General features: G+C 40.5%; 1 protein-coding gene across 1 annotated transcript in view; it reads left to right on the plus strand.

Moving 5' to 3' along the window:
• Nucleotides 1–20,272, plus strand: part of LRP6 (LDL receptor related protein 6) — a 128,019-nt gene that overhangs the window by 96,203 nt on the left and 11,544 nt on the right. Inside the window, exons 8-16 of the mRNA XM_082311049.1 lie at nt 143–359; nt 1,730–2,019; nt 3,717–3,943; nt 6,125–6,309; nt 8,042–8,368; nt 11,924–12,126; nt 13,992–14,203; nt 14,394–14,584; nt 18,928–19,137. Of these exons, the coding sequence (XP_082167175.1) occupies nt 143–359; nt 1,730–2,019; nt 3,717–3,943; nt 6,125–6,309; nt 8,042–8,368; nt 11,924–12,126; nt 13,992–14,203; nt 14,394–14,584; nt 18,928–19,137 (2,062 nt within the window). The remainder of the gene's footprint in view (nt 1–142; nt 360–1,729; nt 2,020–3,716; nt 3,944–6,124; nt 6,310–8,041; nt 8,369–11,923; nt 12,127–13,991; nt 14,204–14,393; nt 14,585–18,927; nt 19,138–20,272) is intronic.

A 20,272-nucleotide genomic window follows, 5' to 3' on the forward strand; every position in this document is an offset into this window, starting at 1 on the left:
GCTGTGTAACGTTGATAGCATTTTAATGGCTAGCAGATTCTTTTTGAATTTGACATGTAAGTGTGGAGCAGCTGGTTTAATTAATCTCATAAATAGTGACAGAATTATTCTGTATACATAATAAGTTTGTGTGTATCCATAGGTCATGAACGCTGATGGAACTGGGAGAAGAGTTCTGGTGGAGGACAAGCTGCCTCATATCTTTGGATTCACGCTGCTGGGAGACTACGTTTATTGGACAGACTGGCAAAGGCGCAGTATTGAACGCGTTCATAAGCACACAGCAGAAAGAGAGATCATCATAGATCAACTGCCTGATCTAATGGGCCTGAAAGCTACAAATGTCCGACAGATAATTGGTGAGTGAGACTACTAATCAGGCAAGTAAAATGAAATAGAAAATTTCAGCAGTGCTGTTCTGCAGATATCGCTTTGTACCAGGTCAGATTTTTAGAAATGGGCAGAATCCAGTTTTATTGCATGATAACCTAAGGCTGCAGTTTGGTGGGATGGGGCAGGTCTTTTATGAGGTGCTTCAGTTCTCTAACTTGGAAGAGTATCAGCTGAAAAACAACCAGGCATCCCCCAAAATGGATAATTTTCTGCTGCTTAGGGGATTGGAGCAGCTCATAGGTCTGAACAACCCTGGATCCAGTAAGGGGAGAAGAAGGATCATGGAAAATGAGAACTTCTCTTTGTAACAGCCAGCTATTAGATTAGCCCAGCTGTTTATGAAACTGCAGCTGTAGCAGCTTTTCATCTTGCAATCTGAACATGTGCTCCCAGTATGCAAAAAGCTAAGAATGAGCCAGTTTTAGTCTCTTCAGTGCTTTTCACATTAATACTGCAAAATACTTCAGCGGTTTTCATCATCTTTAAAAATAACTAGAAGTACTTTCTGCCTTGTAGTGTCTGTGGTGTAAAAATGCAGTATCTAGCTTTAAATTGACTATGGTTGGCTAGCCAACCACTGGTAACAGTGTAATTGTAGCATCACAGAACTCATCCTATTCCCTGAATATCCTGCTGTGTGGATAGGGTTTGCAGCTTCTTGCTGCCATGTCTGGATTGCACCCCAGGGAAAGTCAAATGTAGTTCAGGTGTATCTTTGCATTGCTGCTGCCACGTTAACAAGATGCCCTAAGTAAGGTGTGTGTGTTTTAAATGCAGCTCTCTTTCCAACTGTTTGGCTAATTGAGCTTGGTAATGCTGGGCCTCTCTTAGTAGGTGGATTTCCAGCATGTGCAGGTACACAAGTTACTATTTCAAAGAGCTGCTTTACTAGCATCCTGGAGAGGTGAGGCCATTGAATAGATGTGAAAGTAGATCTGCAAATTTGTCATCTCTAAGAACACAACTGGGGTATGTAACTGGACCAGTGTACTGTAAAAGGCAGCAGAACATACGCTTGCTTACTTACTGACCATTCAGTGCTTGTGCTGTGAATCAGGAACATCAGTAGCTGTTGGAGTCCAGATCCCTTTCCCTAATGCTGGGTTTGTTTCATGGGGTCAGGAAAACAAGCACTGGCTTTGCAGCCAAGCAGAGTAACATCTCTCTAAAGGATTACAGGAAATGAGCAAAAATTAATTCATTCAGAGAGTAAAAGGCGAAAAATTATACGTATTTCTTAAAGGACTCATAGCGTTGTTGATGCATGCGAGGACTGGCTTCATCTTCCAACTGAACTCCGTTTGCAATGATTGCTTTTGCTTTGTTGTATGCTTAGGTACAAACCCTTGTGCAGAGGATAATGGCGGTTGCAGCCATCTTTGTCTGTACAGACCACAAGGCCTTCGCTGCGCTTGCCCCATAGGCTTAGAGCTCATCAATGATATGAAGACCTGCATTGTCCCAGAAGCTTTCCTGCTGTTTTCTCGGAGAGCAGATATCAGACGAATCTCTTTAGAAACGAACAACAACAACGTTGCTATTCCACTCACTGGAGTCAAGGAAGCTTCTGCTCTGGATTTTGATGTGACAGACAATCGGATTTACTGGACTGACATTTCACTGAAGGTAGAGATGGAAGATACTTCCATTTATTCCATATTGGCTATTAAGTTGTTACAAGGTTCTTGAGATACTTAAGAATGGATTCACAAATGCGATTTACAAGATTCAAGGGATAGGTAAAAGAGTTTGTTCTAAGAATGACATACATTTTCATTATACTAGCAGCACTTTCTCCTATAAATAATTTAAATCTAATGTATATATTTTCACATGAAGGTTAAGTTTGCAAAAATAAAGTTTTTTGGTAGAAAGCTGAGAAGAGTGCCATATGGCAGGAGGTTTTGGGGATCACAGATGTTTTGCCAGATTGTTTAATGGGGGGAAACCTTGTCTTGGGTCAGGAAGTGAAAATGGGTCTTACCTATTCATTAACTTATCTAGCTGCTCTGTGTGAGACATAGTATGAATCACAGGCTCTGTAAAACAGGTCTAGGGTCTAGACTGACAAATTGGAAAAGGTTGAGGGTAGGTGTTTAAATGTAGTAGTTAATGGAGTGACAGAAATCTGTATATTGTCTATCTGTTATCTTTGTTATCGGTGAGTCTAGTTATTCCCTTTGTTTTTCATGGGTTGTAGATGCAGTCAGAATTGTGAGCACCAAAAATTAGTTTTTAATGAAAGAAAGTTTTCTGCAGTTGGGTTGAGACCTGTGCCAACAATAACTCATGGACCTTTGCAGCTGAAGAATCATAAAAGTTAAAAACACAGAGTTTAAGTGAGTTTGAGAGGTGACTTGGATGAACTCTTCAGATATGGTATTCATTTGAGCAGTGTTTGAAATAAAAATAAAGCAATGATCTGATCAATTTTTAACAGTGATACAGATGAAGACTGAGATACAAACTTCCCTGCTGTGTACTGCCACAAACTGGCATAATTAGCAGGTAGCATCCACACTGGGAAGTGAACAAAGAAAACCAATCTTTGTATTAACTTCCGATGGGTTGTGAGTATGAGGAGTGTGTGCGGAGGGGAGTATTAAGGACACAGAAAGGAAGCCTATATTTGCCAAAAAGAATGTTGTATCATCCTAACATTATTCCTTTACTTTCAGGCTTATAAATGGTCGTAGTAAAGCAGAGAATGCCTAAACTCTGATACATTATTAAAATATAATTCTGGCTGTACCTGCTATCACAGGCTGATTCACGATGGCAAGAGTTAAAAGAAGTTTTTTGAATAAAAGACCTAGAAAAAATTATGCTTGGTGAAATTAAATTAAACCATCAGTACTGAAGCACTTGCACCAGTGAGCTAATCAGCCATTAGGTTGTTTTCTTCTGTTTACTGTTCTATCCTGAACTTTGTCATTAGGCTGCTTTAAATATTGTTCCGTGCTATAACATTACTTTTGTATAGTCCTGGGAGAGCCAAAATACTTCCCCCTCGAAGTTGGCACTGAGTTATTAAGGTCACTTTGGCATGTAGACTGCTTAATTGAACCAGACTAGTTATCCCATTTATTTCCCCAGTGAAATGCTATTGTAATTGACACAGAATACATTCACAGAGTACAGTAAATCATTACTTCTGAATAGCAGCATTGTTCGCCTTGCAAATAAGTAGCATATTGTAAGATCCTCTTTCCTATGAGATGCCTAAAATCTGAAAGTGTTTAAAATGCAACAAAGACGACAACCAGCCCAATGACAGACTGGTAAAATTTCTAATTTGCCTGTGTATCTTTGTATCCCTGCAGACCATCAGCAGAGCATTTATGAATGGCAGTGCACTGGAACACATTGTGGAGTTTGGCTTGGATTACCCAGAAGGCATGGCTGTAGATTGGCTGGGGAAGAACTTGTACTGGGCTGATACTGGAACAAATCGTATAGAAGTGTCAAAGCTGGATGGACAGCATCGCCAAGTGCTGGTGTGGAAAGATCTCGACAGTCCCCGGGCTTTGGCATTGGACCCTGCTGAGGGGTAACTTGCTGATTTAATTTTATGTTTATGAACAGTGAAAAACAACATTGTAATGCTTCCTCCAGGGCATGTTAGTTAGGCAGTGCGTGTAAATCCTGAGAGAACTGAGCTGGGGAATACAACCTGGTAATTTAGAGTATGAGGGCTGGAGGAATACACTCTTAATGTCCCGAATAATCATTAAGAATACTAAAAAAAAAAAAAAATCAGAGCAGCTCATTAAAAAGGGATTTATATTTAGTTTTTTAATTAACCACAGAATCAAAGTAGTTTTACGTTTATGGAATTCATTAATTAGAAAAGGACTATAGCACTGAAAAGAAAATACTTGTTCTTTTAAAAATGAGGATCCTTTTTGTCACAAGTTAGGGTCCAATAAAGGTATTAAATTGTTTAACTTGAGAGTGGGGGAGTGAAGCTTATTGTCTGAGAGTAAGGAAGATGTTTGTTCCTTCAGATAAGGGAGCCTTTTTAGTTGGTGTGGACAAGGGAAGCAAGGACAGAGAAAGAGTGGAAACAATTATACCCACCTATCCCCAAAATGAAAGATTTCCCGAGAAGGAAATTCTCAGCTGGATTCAAATGTAATAGCAAAAGTAGGGCAATAAGCAGGGGGAGTGAGGAAGGAGTGGGGCAAGGCAAAACTATTTTTCTTCTGAAATAGCTCTTCTACGATGAAATGCTCATTTGACATTACCTAATTACTGCAAAACCTTTTTGAGCTTATACCAACATTGTATTACTCTTATTTTACAAATGAGGGAACTTCACTTTCAAGTGTTATGAAATTATCACCGTTTCCAGTGACACTGCAAGCGTTACAGCAATGCAGAGAACTCGGCACCACTCGAACGCATTCCTCCTGCTTCATTTCAACAAGGTGGTGGCAACTGTCGCAGTGCTGAGTCGAAAGGAGTTCTGCACTGCCCCCAGTGGGACACGCAGATGGGGTTCAGCCCTGACGTGCCAGAGGTTGCCTGGACGAGTGCATCAGAGGGCATCCAAGACCAGATTGTTAGATCCATTTACTCAGCTGTAACAAAAGGTTGCTACAGATGATTCTAGTTTTGTACTGGGAAAAGGTGTTTTTTTTTTTTTTTCCCCAAGGATTATTATAATTCAATACTTTGTCTCTTCACCACAGACCAGAAAAAAAAAATTACTTTAGTTTTGAGCCCAAATGCCTGTTTCTCCTTTTGTCTTACAGCTGAGCTATGTCATTGTACTTTATATGGAAGTTTTCGTGGCATTGCTACCATGGGGGCAATTCTAACACTTAGGTCCATGCTGGGCACAACTTGCAAAATTTATGCACAAAATACTTGCAAAATTTTTAAGAAAAATTTGCAAGTATTCCTGATGTCTAAAGAATAGCTCCCCCTTGATCATGAGTTTCTGAAGCAACCTTTCCCATTGTGTGGTTGGTTGAAAATAAAAGCATTTCACAGGTGTTTGTCACTAAAGGTATTAAAGGTGTAAACATCGGCTAGCTATGTCTCACTCATTTTTAAAATGGTATTGGCTTTACATTTTGGAAGAAGCGACTAACTACTTGACACCAAATGTCAAATATACAGCCCTCTACTGTACAGTGCCAGTTTATGCAACTGGCATGTGAGTATGTAATAGTTTGTACTTTTGCTCCAGTGGAAATGCCATACAGTTTTGTGTTATTCTACCCTCAACTGAAATGTAACACACTGTTACATGCTGATGGACTTAGTTGCGTGGAGATGAGCAGTGGCACCTATTAACAAAAGTACCCTGCATACCTACCTTCTTGTATTTGACAGACAATTGAATAGAAACAGAAGATAAATGCCATGGAAGGTATCTTGCTAAATAACTAGGTATAAACGAATGTGCCCAGCTGCCAACCTTTTGCCATGCACTGACGTGCATGGATTAGTTAAGATTGAAGTGCCTTCACATGGGACTTGATGGTGAAAATCCAGCTCCAAGTGGAAAAAATAATGTTGGAAGCATTTTGAGGAAACTTGACTCATTTCCTTGCTTGTATTTTGAAAAAACATTTAGTGTAATGGGGCTCAGTAAATGCTCAAATTTACAGCTCTTGTTTTTCTCCTGTTCTTTCTAAGGATTTTTGTTTTGTTTCGTTTCTCCCCTTGAGTTCTCTTTTGGATAAATAGATTATTTTTTTTCTTTTGTCCTTTTAATCAGCTTTATGTACTGGACCGAATGGGGTGGTAAGCCAAAGATTGATAGAGCTGCTATGGACGGCACTGAGCGGACTACTTTGGTACCGAATGTGGGACGTGCTAACGGCCTAACTATTGATTACGCTAAAAGACGACTGTACTGGACCGACCTCGATACCAACCTGATAGAATCCTCCAACATGCTAGGTGAGCCCCAGACCCCTGGGCAGCATCAGGGGGATGCTGCTGCTGCTTTTTCACAGTTACCTGTGGCAAATTATTGCTCAAATAATGCGAAGATACACGTCTTAAGACAAAAATAGATTTTTCCAAACTCACACACCTTTAACATTTGCTTCTATAATTGATGTTTATGCAATACAGCATTTAGCGAGGCCTCGATTTTCTTGTAGGTGATCTAGTTGCTCACAAAGTTAAAATTATACAAGCTGTACATGTTCTCAGTTATATGTAGGACAAAGCTGTCAACTTTCAGTGTTGAGTGCAAGTCTTGTTTTGCTGCTCTGAAGATTGCTGACAAATACATAACAAACACTTCATCATCTGTAGAAAGGCAGAGAGAAAGCCAAGATAACAACAGCTTTTGGATGGTTTTCACAATGTAATTTAATACAATTTGGTTTTTAATCTTTGTTGGTATCCCCAGGGTTGTTTCCCAGTATATCCTGCACATTAAAAAGCTTTTCCTGGCTAGTACTGGTCACCTGGCTCTCTCTCACACTGGGGTCTGTGTGGTTGTTTTATAAACTGGTCATTACAGCTAAATGGAGGTGGAGTATTTTATTCTTTCACTGTCCCAGGGGTAGTGTACTGAGGACCCAAGCCCCCTCAGGTTTGCACAACATCATGTTTTTAACATCTTGGCACACACAGGAGTGGACTGCCTTGTTGTGTGCCAGATTACTCAGATTAGCATTATCTCTAGCCAGTATTTAAAGCTAAAGGAGTTAGTCTGCTTTAAACAGTACATTTGCAATAGTGGAACAAAGCTAGAAAAAGATCAGAACAGGAAAATGCATTACTAGGAATTACATGTAATATAAAAGCTTTTCTTCAGCTTGTCATGTATTTTGGTATGCTGTTGGGGCTGGCTCAGTGCTTCCCTGTGCACTGTGGAACTGGACACACCATTAGAATTTCATCTTTCCTGTGCCTGTGGCTAGTGACGGCAGAGCGCAGGGCTGTGCATCCTCTTGTCTGCGCAGAGATGGAGTGACTTCTCGCTTCATAACCTCCCGTTCGTTTTCTGTGACTAGGCAGCAGGACATCCCATGGTAATGAATTGGTCGAAATAACGTGGTTGAAATAATTTCCGCCCATGCCCTCCTCCTTAAGGTCTCTTAACATTTCCATGGTATACACAATTAACTGTTTCCTACCTTGACTTTCTGACTGCTCCTTCCTGTTACGGCGTTCTGGAGACAGAGGAGTTTAACCTCGTGCGTTTGATTTTTCTCATAATACAATGTAGAATCTTCTTAAGCTCGTAACAATTCTGTCTCTAAGCAGTGGGCAGAGACCCAAACGTGATGTGAGAGATCCTGAAGTGGGAGTACAGTGTCAGGATCCTGCCTCCTTCAGTGGGATCCTGTTTGTTTCTGGGAGGAGGGAAAGGACAGAATCTTTTTGAGGACCCTTGATTATTTTCAAAACTGAGGCTTCTTTCTTTGGTAAAATACATTCTGTTCTGTGAGTCACAAGCAGGATTAGTATATTTCTGTGATAGGCTCCAAGACTTCAGACTTACACATGATAATTTACTTCTGTAATAAAGAAATAGTAACTTTAACGTAACTATGTTTTAACCTTTCTGTGCAGGGGACATGTCTAACAGCATTAAACAGCATCTCTTTTGTCCCCAAATAATTCTGCTTTTTTTTTTTTTTTTTTTTTTCCCCCCCTTCCTTTTTGGAAACAGGCCTTGACCGTGAGATTATAGCTGATGACTTGCCTCACCCGTTCGGCTTGACTCAGTATCAGGATTACATTTACTGGACAGACTGGAGCCGGCGTAGCATTGAACGAGCCAACAAGACCAGTGGCCAGAACCGAACTATCATCCAAGGGCATTTGGATTATGTTATGGACATCCTGGTCTTCCATTCCTCCAGGCAGGCAGGCTGGAACGAGTGTGCCTCTAGCAACGGTCACTGCTCTCACCTGTGCTTAGCAGTCCCTGTTGGCGGCTTTGTCTGTGGCTGCCCAGCTCACTATTCCTTGAACGCTGACAACAGGACCTGTAGTGGTAAGCCGTAATGAACGGAAATAAAACAGAGAGGCAGATGTGTTTTGTAACAGATGCAAGCATTGTACTTGGAGGAAAGAAGAGTGTTATTTTTACATGAGATGGTGAAGCTCGCTTTGCCGATAGGCCAAGTTAATGCTAGTTTCTATTTTTAATACTGAATGTGTATTTGAAAAAATTTCTGGTTCCCTAGCCTCCCTTCCTCCATAGGAAACAGAGTATATTTAAATATAACTTTCTAATACTAAAATCCTACTAATTTTTCAGAGAAGATAGGATATTGAAAGCAAAAAAGAAAAAAATCTTCCAACAGACCAGTATCACAGTAAAATAAGAAGAGTGGCTGTAGTGAATCTTTTTTGTGACTCAGCTAAACCTGCGTAAGCAGGAAAGCTCAAAATGCTTTTGGGTTTGTCTCTGTCTGTCAAACCTTCTCAAGTGCTTGCTTGCTTATTATCTACTTATTTATTTCTAATCTTGCCTGACATAAAGGATATGTGATAGTTTGGTCTGTATTCTGGACTTTGTGTAGCCTTTAGGTGGTCAAGATGTAATTCTACAGTAGCTGTGTTTGCTGGCTGATAAGATGCTGAGGTGGGCCACACTTATGCCCCTAAAAGTGTTTCTTCCTCAGTGAGGAGAGGCTGGGCTCCACAGCCTCCCCAGCACTTCAGATTTCTGATCTCAGTGCAGCCAAGCCCCATTTTTCTTTATTGTTGTGCAGAATATGAACCACAAGGCCCCTCAGGCTGTGTGTAATTAGTTTCTAACCAAATAATTTATCCATCTCTCAATAGCTGGCTGCCAGTGAAGCTCTCATAATTTTGGCAGCCACACTGGATGGCTGATTTCCACTGGTGTCATTCAGATTAGTCAGTGGGTGAAGAGATTCATGGTACGGAGAGACAGATTGTATCTCATCCGCATTATGCATGAGTAGAGAGATCCAACTGTTGTTTTAAAGCCAAAAGCAGGGCAGCTTGTTCCACAAATGCCATCTCATGGCATTTTTTGAAAATCATGCTCTTTGGAAAACTCTGCTTTTCTGCCTCCCCGTGTGTCCAGTACTTCTCCTTTCCTTTTTTATTATGAGGGGCGCTTGTATGACAACTGGATTTTTGTACTCTAAGACTCTCACACCTTCCTGCAAGTTAGAGGCACAGCTGGCACCTCTCTGGTGATGACTGTGATTTTGTAGGTGGAGGAATTTGACTTTCAGCAGAGAATAAGTAGCAAAATTATCAACGATCATGTTTTCTTGTGAAAATGCTCTTGGAAACAAAGGAAGGAGAAAAAATATAGGAAATATTTTGTGAGCAAATAGAACCATTTCCCTGCGGTACAGTTCAGGGCCATTCGTGAGGTATTAGGAGTTTTCTTTCTGCCGTGTTCAAACCTGGGAACTTTCCAACTTCTCATTTGTAGGTAATTGGAGACTTAGGCTTCTCTGTGCATAATTTAATTTTTTCTCTTGGCCGCTATAATTGGAGCATGAATCGTTTTAGCTTTCTCTTGCCTGTTTTACTTGCTTATATACTCCTGGACATTATTATTAGTCCAAGCCCTGTCTAGAGGCCAGTTCCTCCCTTCTGGATCACCCTGCTCATGCTTGCATTGATTCTTTTAATTACAGGAAGGACACGCTGCTCTGAGATCTCATCAGATCTACCACGTGTCATGAAGTTTGAAGGCAGTGTTACACAGGGGACGTGCTCGTTGCACTCCATTTGCCTGCCAGAAATATAGTTAAAATATGTGACTATTGGGAGGGAGAATGATGAAAACTGGGAAGCGATTTCTGAAACTGGGACTGTTTCAGAGATGTGGGGACTCAAGGGGGGAAATTCTGCTGTTACTTTTTATAATGAGACATCAATTCAAAGTTGGAAGCCAGGCAATCTTAGACAGTGAGAGGGTGTCTTTGGGGAAAAGTGGAAAGGATTTTAGGTGCTTATGATGGTATGTTTACCTGCACTGTTTTATCTTAAGCTTTTCTCCCTTTCCATTACTCTCTTAACTGCTTGGTAAGAATACTGATGTTTTCTGAATCTATTATTTTTCTGTACACATTCAGTATAAACTTTGCTTTGCCTATTTTTGTGCTTTCTTCTACAGTTTAGAGCTAAGTAGAAGGCGGCTTAAATTATTGGAGAAACGCTTGGAGGGGAAATACAGATTTTCCAGAAAGCAAAAATACCTTGCAATTAGGCCCGATTGTTATAGGATGTTAGGATTGAGTGTTAGTTACCAAGGAAACTCCCCCCCACCTTTTTTTTTTTTTTTTTTTTTTTTCCCTTTTCTTTTCTTTTCTTTCCCCAGCAGCCAGAATAAATGCTCAAAGCATATGCCTAAAATAACAAAGCAAGGTGATGATGTTCTCTGGAAGACTTTTGCCACCTCCCCTTTCCAAGGTGCTGCCTTACCTGTTTTACAGGCTGGATTGAATGAGTGCAGTGTCCCACTGCTAATCTCTCCAGACTTGTGCTATAGAGAATTGATTGTACAAACTTCAGGGAGGCTGCAAACTGCGTTTCTGGCTGCTGGCTCTTGTGCCGTCTTGCACAGCAGTAGCTGTAGGTAGACCATTATTGAAAAGAATGCTGTCGAAAGGGAAAATGCTTTAACTACCTCCTCTGATTTCTGACCCAGTTATGTAATACAGGGATAATTTCTTTTTAATGATGTATTAAATGCCTTGTGCACTTACTGTAAGATACAGCTAGTAAACTAGAGCTATACAGGGTGGGGAAGTCTTATTTTCTAGTTTAATACCATGTTTAATGGCATTTATAAGAAAAAAATAATTTGTCCAGGAAAGTTTTGCTGGGCATCTGGAAAGCTGGAGCAGAACATCACATTTTTTTCTGATTACAGGTTAGCATTCCCAGGTGAGCACCTTAGAAATAAGCAAGATATATACATTTGAGAAGAGTGGATAGATTTTTTCCAAAAACGCAGCCTGCACACATCTAAGATTTTCCTGTGAATTAGTTGTTTCATTCTGGTGCAGGCAGAAAAGAGGGTGTTTGGGAACAGGACTAAACCATTCTAATAGGAATCTCTGTTCCCTGGGACCTCTAAGGAACCAGTTCTGGCTTTTGCTCAGCTTCTTCTGCAAGTGGAAACATAACTGACAAAACATTCAACTTCAGAATAGTGGAGCTACATTTCCCTGGGACCCCTTTAGAAAGAAAACTGACAGTACCTTGAGAGGCATGGCAGGCTGTTCTTCTTTGAGGTGATTTTGACAGAAATCTTCACGTTCATTAGCCCTGCAACTTGCAAGATTATCTTTGCCTGTCACATCCATGTTCAGACATTTATAGTAAAAAGGTCATTTGAAAGGCTTTCCAAACTGATCAGAGGTTGGGATTTTTATGTTTTGTTTTGAATTTTTTTTTTTTTTTTTTTTTTTTTTTTTTTGTGGCAGGGGAGAAGACATAATAGATACTGTCTGGTTATATATAGTAGTTGTCATTACTGAACATACAAATGTCCAGCATTATTGCTATGTGTAACCCTTTCACCCTCCTTTTTTTTTTTTAACCCATCAAGCTCCTACAACCTTTCTGTTGTTCAGTCAGAAGAATGCAATTAATCGCATGGTGATAGATGAGCAGCAGAGTCCAGATATCATACTCCCTATCCATAGTCTCAGGAACGTTCGAGCCATTGATTATGACCCCCTGGATAAGCAGCTGTACTGGATTGATTCTCGGCAGAATATCATCCGGAAGGCACAGGAAGACGGCAGCCAGGTATCCTGCGGGTGGTAGAATTACTAAAAGATGAGGAAGGCATGCCAGACACCCAGCACTGAATGACTGCACATGAATAATTTAGATATATGGACTTCCTGTAGATTACTGGCTGTCACTTCGCAAAACAAGTGGCATCTGGAGTTTCTGGAGTCCTCAGCCAGTAATCTGGCAGGTGTAGCAGGAAATAAAACATGGAAAACTAAGGCCAACTTAAAGATACTGTTGTTTACAGTGCATTATTTGCTCAATGCTGTCTTTTGGCTGGGTACTCTTGGAAACCCATATTTGAGAGAAGAGAAACATGGATGGGAAGGTTCTTGGGAGAAACAGAGTGTGTCAGAGAGAAGGAAGAGTTGCAGATGAGCAGGGTGCAGGGGCATTGACTCTGAAATGAAGAGGGTGGGAGTTTGTGAGCACACAGCTGTGTCTGAAGTCTCCCAGGTTCTGGTGGGGGTAGGAAGAGAGTTGTTGTCAACCACCGAGGCACTGAGCGAGGAGATTGAAACTACGGACCTGTAAGAGATGTAGCAGGCTTGGGAAAATGTATTTGACTGGGGAATACAGAAAAAGTAGAGTAGGGTAGAAGGCAAAAGGTCATGCAGGTTTAGTGAGGTTAATTATGAGCAATGACTGCTTATTCATTTTCACATTTTAGAAAGATTTTTTTCTCCTGATTTTTTGAATGGGGGAGGAGCGGGAGACTATGATGAACACGGAGGTGCTATATTCAGTTTAATTTGTAAGAGAGAGAGTGGTTTCTGGTGGTGGGTGTGGTGGTAGTTGGATACTGCTGAAACGCCCTTCGACCTTAACTCTTAATTTAGCAATGGTTTTAATTTTGGAATATCTAAATAATTTAACACCCCAAACTAGTCAAAGACACCAGGTTTTTGCCAGCTTCAGCAGAATAAACAAATGCAAGACTTGTAGGCACACCCTTTCATAGAGGTGACAAGCCAAATAAAGTTAGGCAAATTTTATGGTGAAGTTTAATTTGGGGCTGAGAGGGTGGAGGCTGCTCACCTCAAAAGGATGAAGTTTTCCCAAAAGATTATGTAAGGCCGTGTTTTGTGAGTTATCAGTCCTCTTAAGATTTTTTTGAAAAGTTCATGAAAGATAGGTTCACTGTTCGCTACAAGGAGACTATGCAGTTTCTTTCTTAAAAAAAAAAATAAATTAAGAAAAGCAGGCATGGGAACTCCAGAGGTCTGGACCAGTAGAAGGAAAGAACTTTGAAGGAGAAAGGTGTTAGCTGGCAATGCTCTAAAGTCACTGTCATACGCTAGCTGATGTCCTTTCCGTCTGTTGGCAGAGTTGCCTTGCCATTTATTATTCATCCTTATGTTATGTCCCCCAAGTGTGACAGCAGCAATGGTGGAGAAGAATGAGACAAGAATTCCAAGTGCTGTCAGGCCTTACTTTGCCTGTGTTTTTATCCGTTCAGCTGCTGCTTTGGGAATTATTGGTGATGTGTTTCTGTTGTAGCGTGCTAAATGTGCTGGGTTTGGGTTTATCCAAACTGAACTTAGAGTTGTCAGGAAAGCAGAGGAAACATAGACACTGACCTTGAATCTTCAACTTAGAGACAATTTGGACTTATTGGTCAAACTTGCTAAGTCTTATGAGCTGCAACAAACTTACATGATTGCCATTACAACAAACTATGAGGACTAAGTGTCTATATCTGATCAAAGGTGTTGGTGCGGCAACTGGACCTGGGTGTCTCCTTACTTTATGATAGTATTTTGGCTGCATCCTTTTGCTGAGCAGTAGTTTGATGTGGTGCATCCATAGCAAATAAAATTGCTCATGTTGGATCAGATTAAATACTCTTCTGTGGATTGTTTTTCTTTCCTTTGTAGAGCCTCACTGTTGTGACAAGTCCAGTTCCCAATCAGAACCTAGATATGCAGCCTTATGACCTGAGCATTGACATCTACAGCCGCTATATCTACTGGACCTGCGAAGCTACTAATGTGATCAACGTGACACGCCTGGATGGGAGACCTATGGGAGTGGTGCTCAAAGGAGATCAAGACAGGCCCAGAGCCATTGTGGTGAATCCAGAGAAAGGGTATGTAGCTGAAATAGTGATGTGGGGAAATTCAGGCTGAAGGTCTTGAGAATTAAATTGTTTTCTTGCTGCTGGTTGGTTTCTGTTTGTCAGAATAAAAACATCTGACATTTGTTAAGATGTCTTGGTCATATAGCAAAAATGTGGAAAGATCAAATAAACTTTTTTCCTCTAATCATTCCTATTCCAGATACATGTATTTCACCAACCTACAGGAAAGGTCTCCTAAAATTGAGAGAGCAGCATTGGATGGAACTGAACGAGAGGTCCTTTTTTTCAGTGGTTTGAGCAAGCCCATAGCCTTAGCTATTGACAGCCAGCTAGGCAAGTTGTTCTGGGCTGATTCAGACCTGCGGAGAATTGAAAGCAGTGACCTTTCAGGTAGAGTAGCACTTTAATTCAGTGATTCATTTGTGTGGTGTGGGTGTGGGGGAATGCAGAGAAAGGTGTCTTCTTTTCCTTCCTACTATAAACAGTCTGTACTGTGATTCTAATCGCTCCCTAAATTCCCAGCCAGGGAATGTGTGTGATTCATGCAGCGTGCCTTTACAGTCTCATGCCTCTATCTATGATTTGCATTATTAATTGCTACACATGCTATTTACTTCAGTTTCTCACTGCAAGACCTTCGTGTGGTTTCCCAAAGTCAGTTCACAAATAAATTGCAGCAGTTTTGGAAAGGGGGAGGGAGAGGGTTGTTTTTAAAGGCATTGGGTTTAGTACAGTAATCTGTCAATCAGAGGAAAGTTTCCTGTTAGTAGAAAAATCTTTCCTGCAGAGTTAAAGCAGCAGGTGGGCAGGTCACTTATGTACCTGTCATTTAGGGTGAAATGATGTGAGAAGGATAGAGCAGATCTAACATCTCTCTGTTCTCAAAAGGCAAAACAACTCCATCTTCCAGCTATGGAATTCTCTTTGCCTGCTCCCTAAGGTTGGTTATGCTGCTTGTCTGACCTCCTCTATGAGTTGATTCAGCTCACTTAACCACATAAGCAAAACAATAATCTAACAACAATATACAGAAAAAGAGAAGCAGAGAACAGTGTTCTGTTGGTTTGGAAAGCTGAATTGGTTCAGCGAGAGTCCAGCAAGCAACCAGAACTGGAGCAAGAGAAGAGGCAAAATCACACAGATTGGGTGAGAGAGACTGAGATATCTCTTACTTACTAGCCAGATCCAGCAAGCTGCTGGATCAGCTCACCTGCCTCATGTGGCTTTGGTAGTAATTTGTTGTGATACGAGCTGGGCGGGATGTTGCTGATGGGAGTGCCAGGACGTTCTGAGCACATACATACCCATCTCTGTTAGGTGATGGGGTGTATGCCCCCCTCGCTCTGCTGCTAGTGGAGGGGGTGGTGGCAGTTTCCCCTTCCTCTGCAGAAAGTCCATCCTCAGTTTGAATAGTGCATGTCCTTGTACTTCAGCTGAAGGTTATTCTGCTATCGGAAGCATAAGTGCACGTGTAAGGAAATAAGGACAGGCTTCGCAATCTGTGAGCGAGTTTGAAAACTTAACGAGAGTATGGTAGTTTGTAGTAATGTTTTTCACCGATGACATGATACCTTCATTCAAAGTAGCAGCGTGTAATCCCACTGACACCAGTGTGATTTCCAGCCTTTTATTAAGCTGCTAGAATAAGCTTTTGTTTTGGAAAACATTTCAGTTTTTCTAGATGATTGGAATTGAGGCTTAGCAAGATAGTAATAGAGTTGAGTTAGTGAACTGTTTTTTTAAAAGAAGTGGTACGGTGTAGCCTGGTATGTTCTAGGCTATCCCAGATCCAGGATCTGCATGAGTAAAGTGATGGGCAGCAGCAGAACATCATAGGTGCTTTGTTTCTCTCTTTATGTCTGTTATCTGCCAGAAATTAGGACACCAGAGGAGGAGATAGTTCTAAATTCTAATCTAGTCTGTTTTTAATGATTCTGCATTTTTTTTTTAAAAGAGGCGGCTGTTGGATCACCAGTGTTGTATAGCAAAAGCTCACCATATTTTCAAAGAACATGAAGAAAAATCATTCCAAAACCTCTCTTGCTTTTTGGCATTTGCACCACAAATAGATTGCTATAATCACCACGATAAATTGCTAACTGCTGAGATGCATTCCTGTGCTTAGGAATGCTGATTAATAGGCTCTTTTGAGCGGCAGAGTAATTTTTCTGCATGTTAGCTTCTTAAAAACACGCACAGTCTCTTGCTCTGTCGACTCTGTAGATGCCAGTACCCATAAAGAGAAGGAGAGCTAGAATGCCTTTTATGTGATGCAGTCCTTCTCTTCCTCCCTGTCCTTCAGGCATGCAGTTAGGACTCGGTTATGCTACCCAAATGGGAGATCCTATTGAAGCTAACCAGATTCTTCACATGATTAAGGGGTTGTTTATGAAAAGATGACTGAAATTAGCTCCTTACCATGGAAACTATTTGGAAATTAGTTCTTCTATTCCAGAATAATTAGTGTGATTTGGAAACGTCTAATGATTCTGGAATTAAGTCATTTTTATTTGGAAACAGAATGAGCTATGGGTGTGTCCTGATTTTTGTATTTATTTGTTTGTTTTTCAGTCTTTTTGTAAAAGGTATTGCTGGAAAGAGAATGGTGATGCCAGGAGACAAAGCTCCTCTTAATCACATCTCCTTTCATCTGACATTCCCAATAAAGGAGACTAGCACCCTGATGAGCCAGCTTTGGATTTTATTGTTGGTTTATGGAAGGAGGGATTTCAGTGTCTCCATGTAGTCAGAAATAGTCAGTTACACTTGGGTACAAATATTAAAAAGAAAGATTAAGACATTAAGGGAGTGAAAAATTTAAGCTTCAGAGCTTTAGGAGCATACTGCAAAATGCCATGCTGATTGACATGGGCAAGGCAGAGCAGGTCATGTACAGACTCCCTTTGGGTAGGTCAAGGTCTTGGTTTTAACTGTATTCGTTCCCGTCGTCTTTGTATTTTCCCCTATTTGCAGCTTAGCTTTTCTGCTCCTTGAGATGCAGGTTGCTGTTTCTTACCTTTTCCCTATACAATGACTCACGTTCATGGGGGTTAATAGATGGTTGCAGTTATTTAGTTTGACTTACATCACTCGGTCTATTAATTTCTACATCAGTCTGGGTATAGCCTCCTTCAGAATCCATCAACGCCTTTTCTTAATCAGATCGTTGCTGGTGTTGCTCCAAAGTGGTGGGTGAGAGCCCAGTCTAGCTGAGGATTAATATTTGAATTTCCATGTTCTGCTTTAGATGTTACCACTTGCTAAATGTTTGGAAGGTTACTTAACTTCTGAGCTCTGTATGCATTAAGTGAAAAGCAGATAAGTATAATTTTTATAGCTGAATTTGTTAAGTCATCATCACTGACATACTGTTGATTAAATTCTCAACACGCCAAAACCCATTTTTTGCTAGTAATCAAGACAGAGGGATAGAACCTGCTCAGATTATAAAATCATAAAATATATGTGTCTTTTGTTCCATAACATTATCTTGTGTGGGTATTGTAGAGACATGGTAGAATTTTTGTGTGGTATTCAGTTGTACTAGTATATTTTTACAGGACAAAAGATAAAAACTTCTTGGAAATTGTTTTGTGGATGACCATATGCAAAGCTATTGTCTGCTCTAGTAAAAGTAAAAAAATAAGCATAGCAGTGAGCCCAGATATCTGAAATACCAGGATTTATATGTAATTTTTCAAGCTGTGGCCTAATTTTAGACTGTGTGATATTGTTTTGGCATTTCAAAATTGAAGCAGATTCCTTATGTTCATGAGTAATTTTATGCTCAGAATCTGATAAACCTTGCTGAATATTTGAGTGTTAATGACCACGTTGTGTCATGTAAAATAAACGAAGCACGGATAAAACCTCACTCTTGAGCTCTCAGGTTTTGAATAACATATTTTCCTTCTGTGTATGAGTTATGAAGTCTTCACTGTCTTTGGACAGTCTTTAATGATACCTTTAAAACAGTTGTGGACTGTCTTCTGTTTATGTGGAGTGTTAACCATGAAGTGTGGCAGTTGCTCTTGACTATGTTTAATGCCAGGTAATCTAGCATAAAAGTCAACAAATACTCTTCAGAGGTGTAAGGCTAAAGCCTCTTGGCTGCTACCAGTGCTTGCTAAAGGAACTGAGAAAAGTAAGTCTTCGCTAGGAAGGAAGGAGCATTCTCAATTTAGCATGAAAACCTTAGCAATGTAGTTGAAACAAAAGAATATGAGGAAGTCAGAAGTCAAGTGTTTACCTTAATTTCATAATTCATGTGAAAAGTACTAACTACCTTGTCTCCACTTGGATTTTATCTTGTATTAGTTAACTCAAGCTAATAATCCATCTTCTTATTCACTGTTATATGCCAAGACAAAGCACTTAAGCTCTCCAAAAAGGACAGAAGAATGAAAAGAATTACCAATTCCCATCATATCGACAAAAGACTGGATAGGCTTATGAGAGCCGAGCCCCCAACTCCAGATGCTTCTTAAATACAGTAAATTTACTTGAAGCAAAAAACCTGTCGTCTTCATGAAAGCAGAAAAAAAGATTTGATCATCTGTCTGTAAAATGCATCAGTCTTGCATCAGAGGGCCCAGGATTGCTTGTGTTTTTATAGTAGGCTTACCTATTAGTGTAAAAGTAGTAGAAAATAGTGGTCTGAGTAGTGTAGAAAATGTTTGTGGTAGTATTTCAGTTGATTCTAGTTGAGCTAAACCACTCTTTCCCTTCTGCAGGTGCTAACCGGATCGTTTTGGAAGACTCAAATATCTTGCAGCCTGTGGGACTAACTGTATTTGAAAACTGGCTGTATTGGATTGACAGGCAACAGCAGATGATTGAAAAGATTGATATGACTGGTCGAGAAGGACGTACAAAGGTCCAAGCCCGTATTGCGCAACTCAGTGACATCCATGCTGTGAAAGAGCTCAACATTCAGGAATACAGTAAGTGCAATCCCTGTTTGCAAGTGCAAACAGTGCCTGTGGGGCTTGAGGCAAGGAGTGGGCGCAGAGAAATGAGCCTGTTTTGCCTTGTCACTGATCGACATCAGTGCAGATCGAAGGGGCCAGAAGTTGATATCGTTTTGTGTCTGTACATCACCAGGGTGCAATTAAATTTGTTTCCTTTGGGCAGCTGGCAATGGACTGGAAATCTATCACAAACTCCGCATCATGTTTTGTTGCTGATGACAACTGTATTGGTAGTCCCATACAGACACCTGGCATTTGAGTGTCTGTACAGTGGAAACGTCCTGTTATCCCTAGTAGAGAGTTTTCTGGATCACACTAGTGAGTCACTATTAGGTGTTTACTCCGTTTAGACAAGCACAGCTCTCAGGGCCTTTTACTAGCAGTAAATGTTTCAATGGACTGCCTGCCTTGAAGGCAAAGTGAACAATTTTTGTTGGTGGCAATTCATATTGAAAGTGAACGACAGAAGAGCAAGATCGCATTGCACAAGGGAAGTGTGTATTAAATAACGATGTGTTGAACATGCTGCACTTCTAAAAGTTTTCTGTTTACCAGGATATAGCCTTTCCCCACACACACATACGCTTGAAACTATGGGAGCTGGATGGTTAAAGCAGTGGAGCTGCCATCATCCTGGAGGAAATAGGCCTCGTTAATAGGCTGTGGTGCATGCCTTGGAGAAATATGTAGAAAAATGTCTGGGGATGTTTAATTAAAGCATCAGTGCAGACTACTACTAGTTTTGTTTGCTATTAATCTCAGTATATCTGTCAGGAGTTCCAAGAGAAGTATGTTGTCCTTATTAAACATTAAAATGAAGAGACATATTTATCTAGAGCATGTTAATTTGAGTTTTGGAGACAGTGTGGAAGCTTCAGAATTCATAAATTAGAAAAGTTTACTTTTTTTAATGGTCTTTGATAGAGAAAATGAAGTATGGAATCCAAGGCATCTTTTGGTATTACTAATGCTACTATTTTTGCTGCAGAAGTAATTGTAAACTCGCACAAGAAGCAAAACGCTTTGACTACTGTTTACTGTTTTAGTAGACCCCATGGCACGATTCCTACAGTGTTTCAGATCATGGACAGTTATCGACGTGCGTGAT

Source organism: Platalea leucorodia (genome assembly GCF_965183815.1).
Source record: "Platalea leucorodia genome assembly, chromosome: 4".
Taxonomy (NCBI): domain Eukaryota; kingdom Metazoa; phylum Chordata; class Aves; order Pelecaniformes; family Threskiornithidae; genus Platalea; species Platalea leucorodia.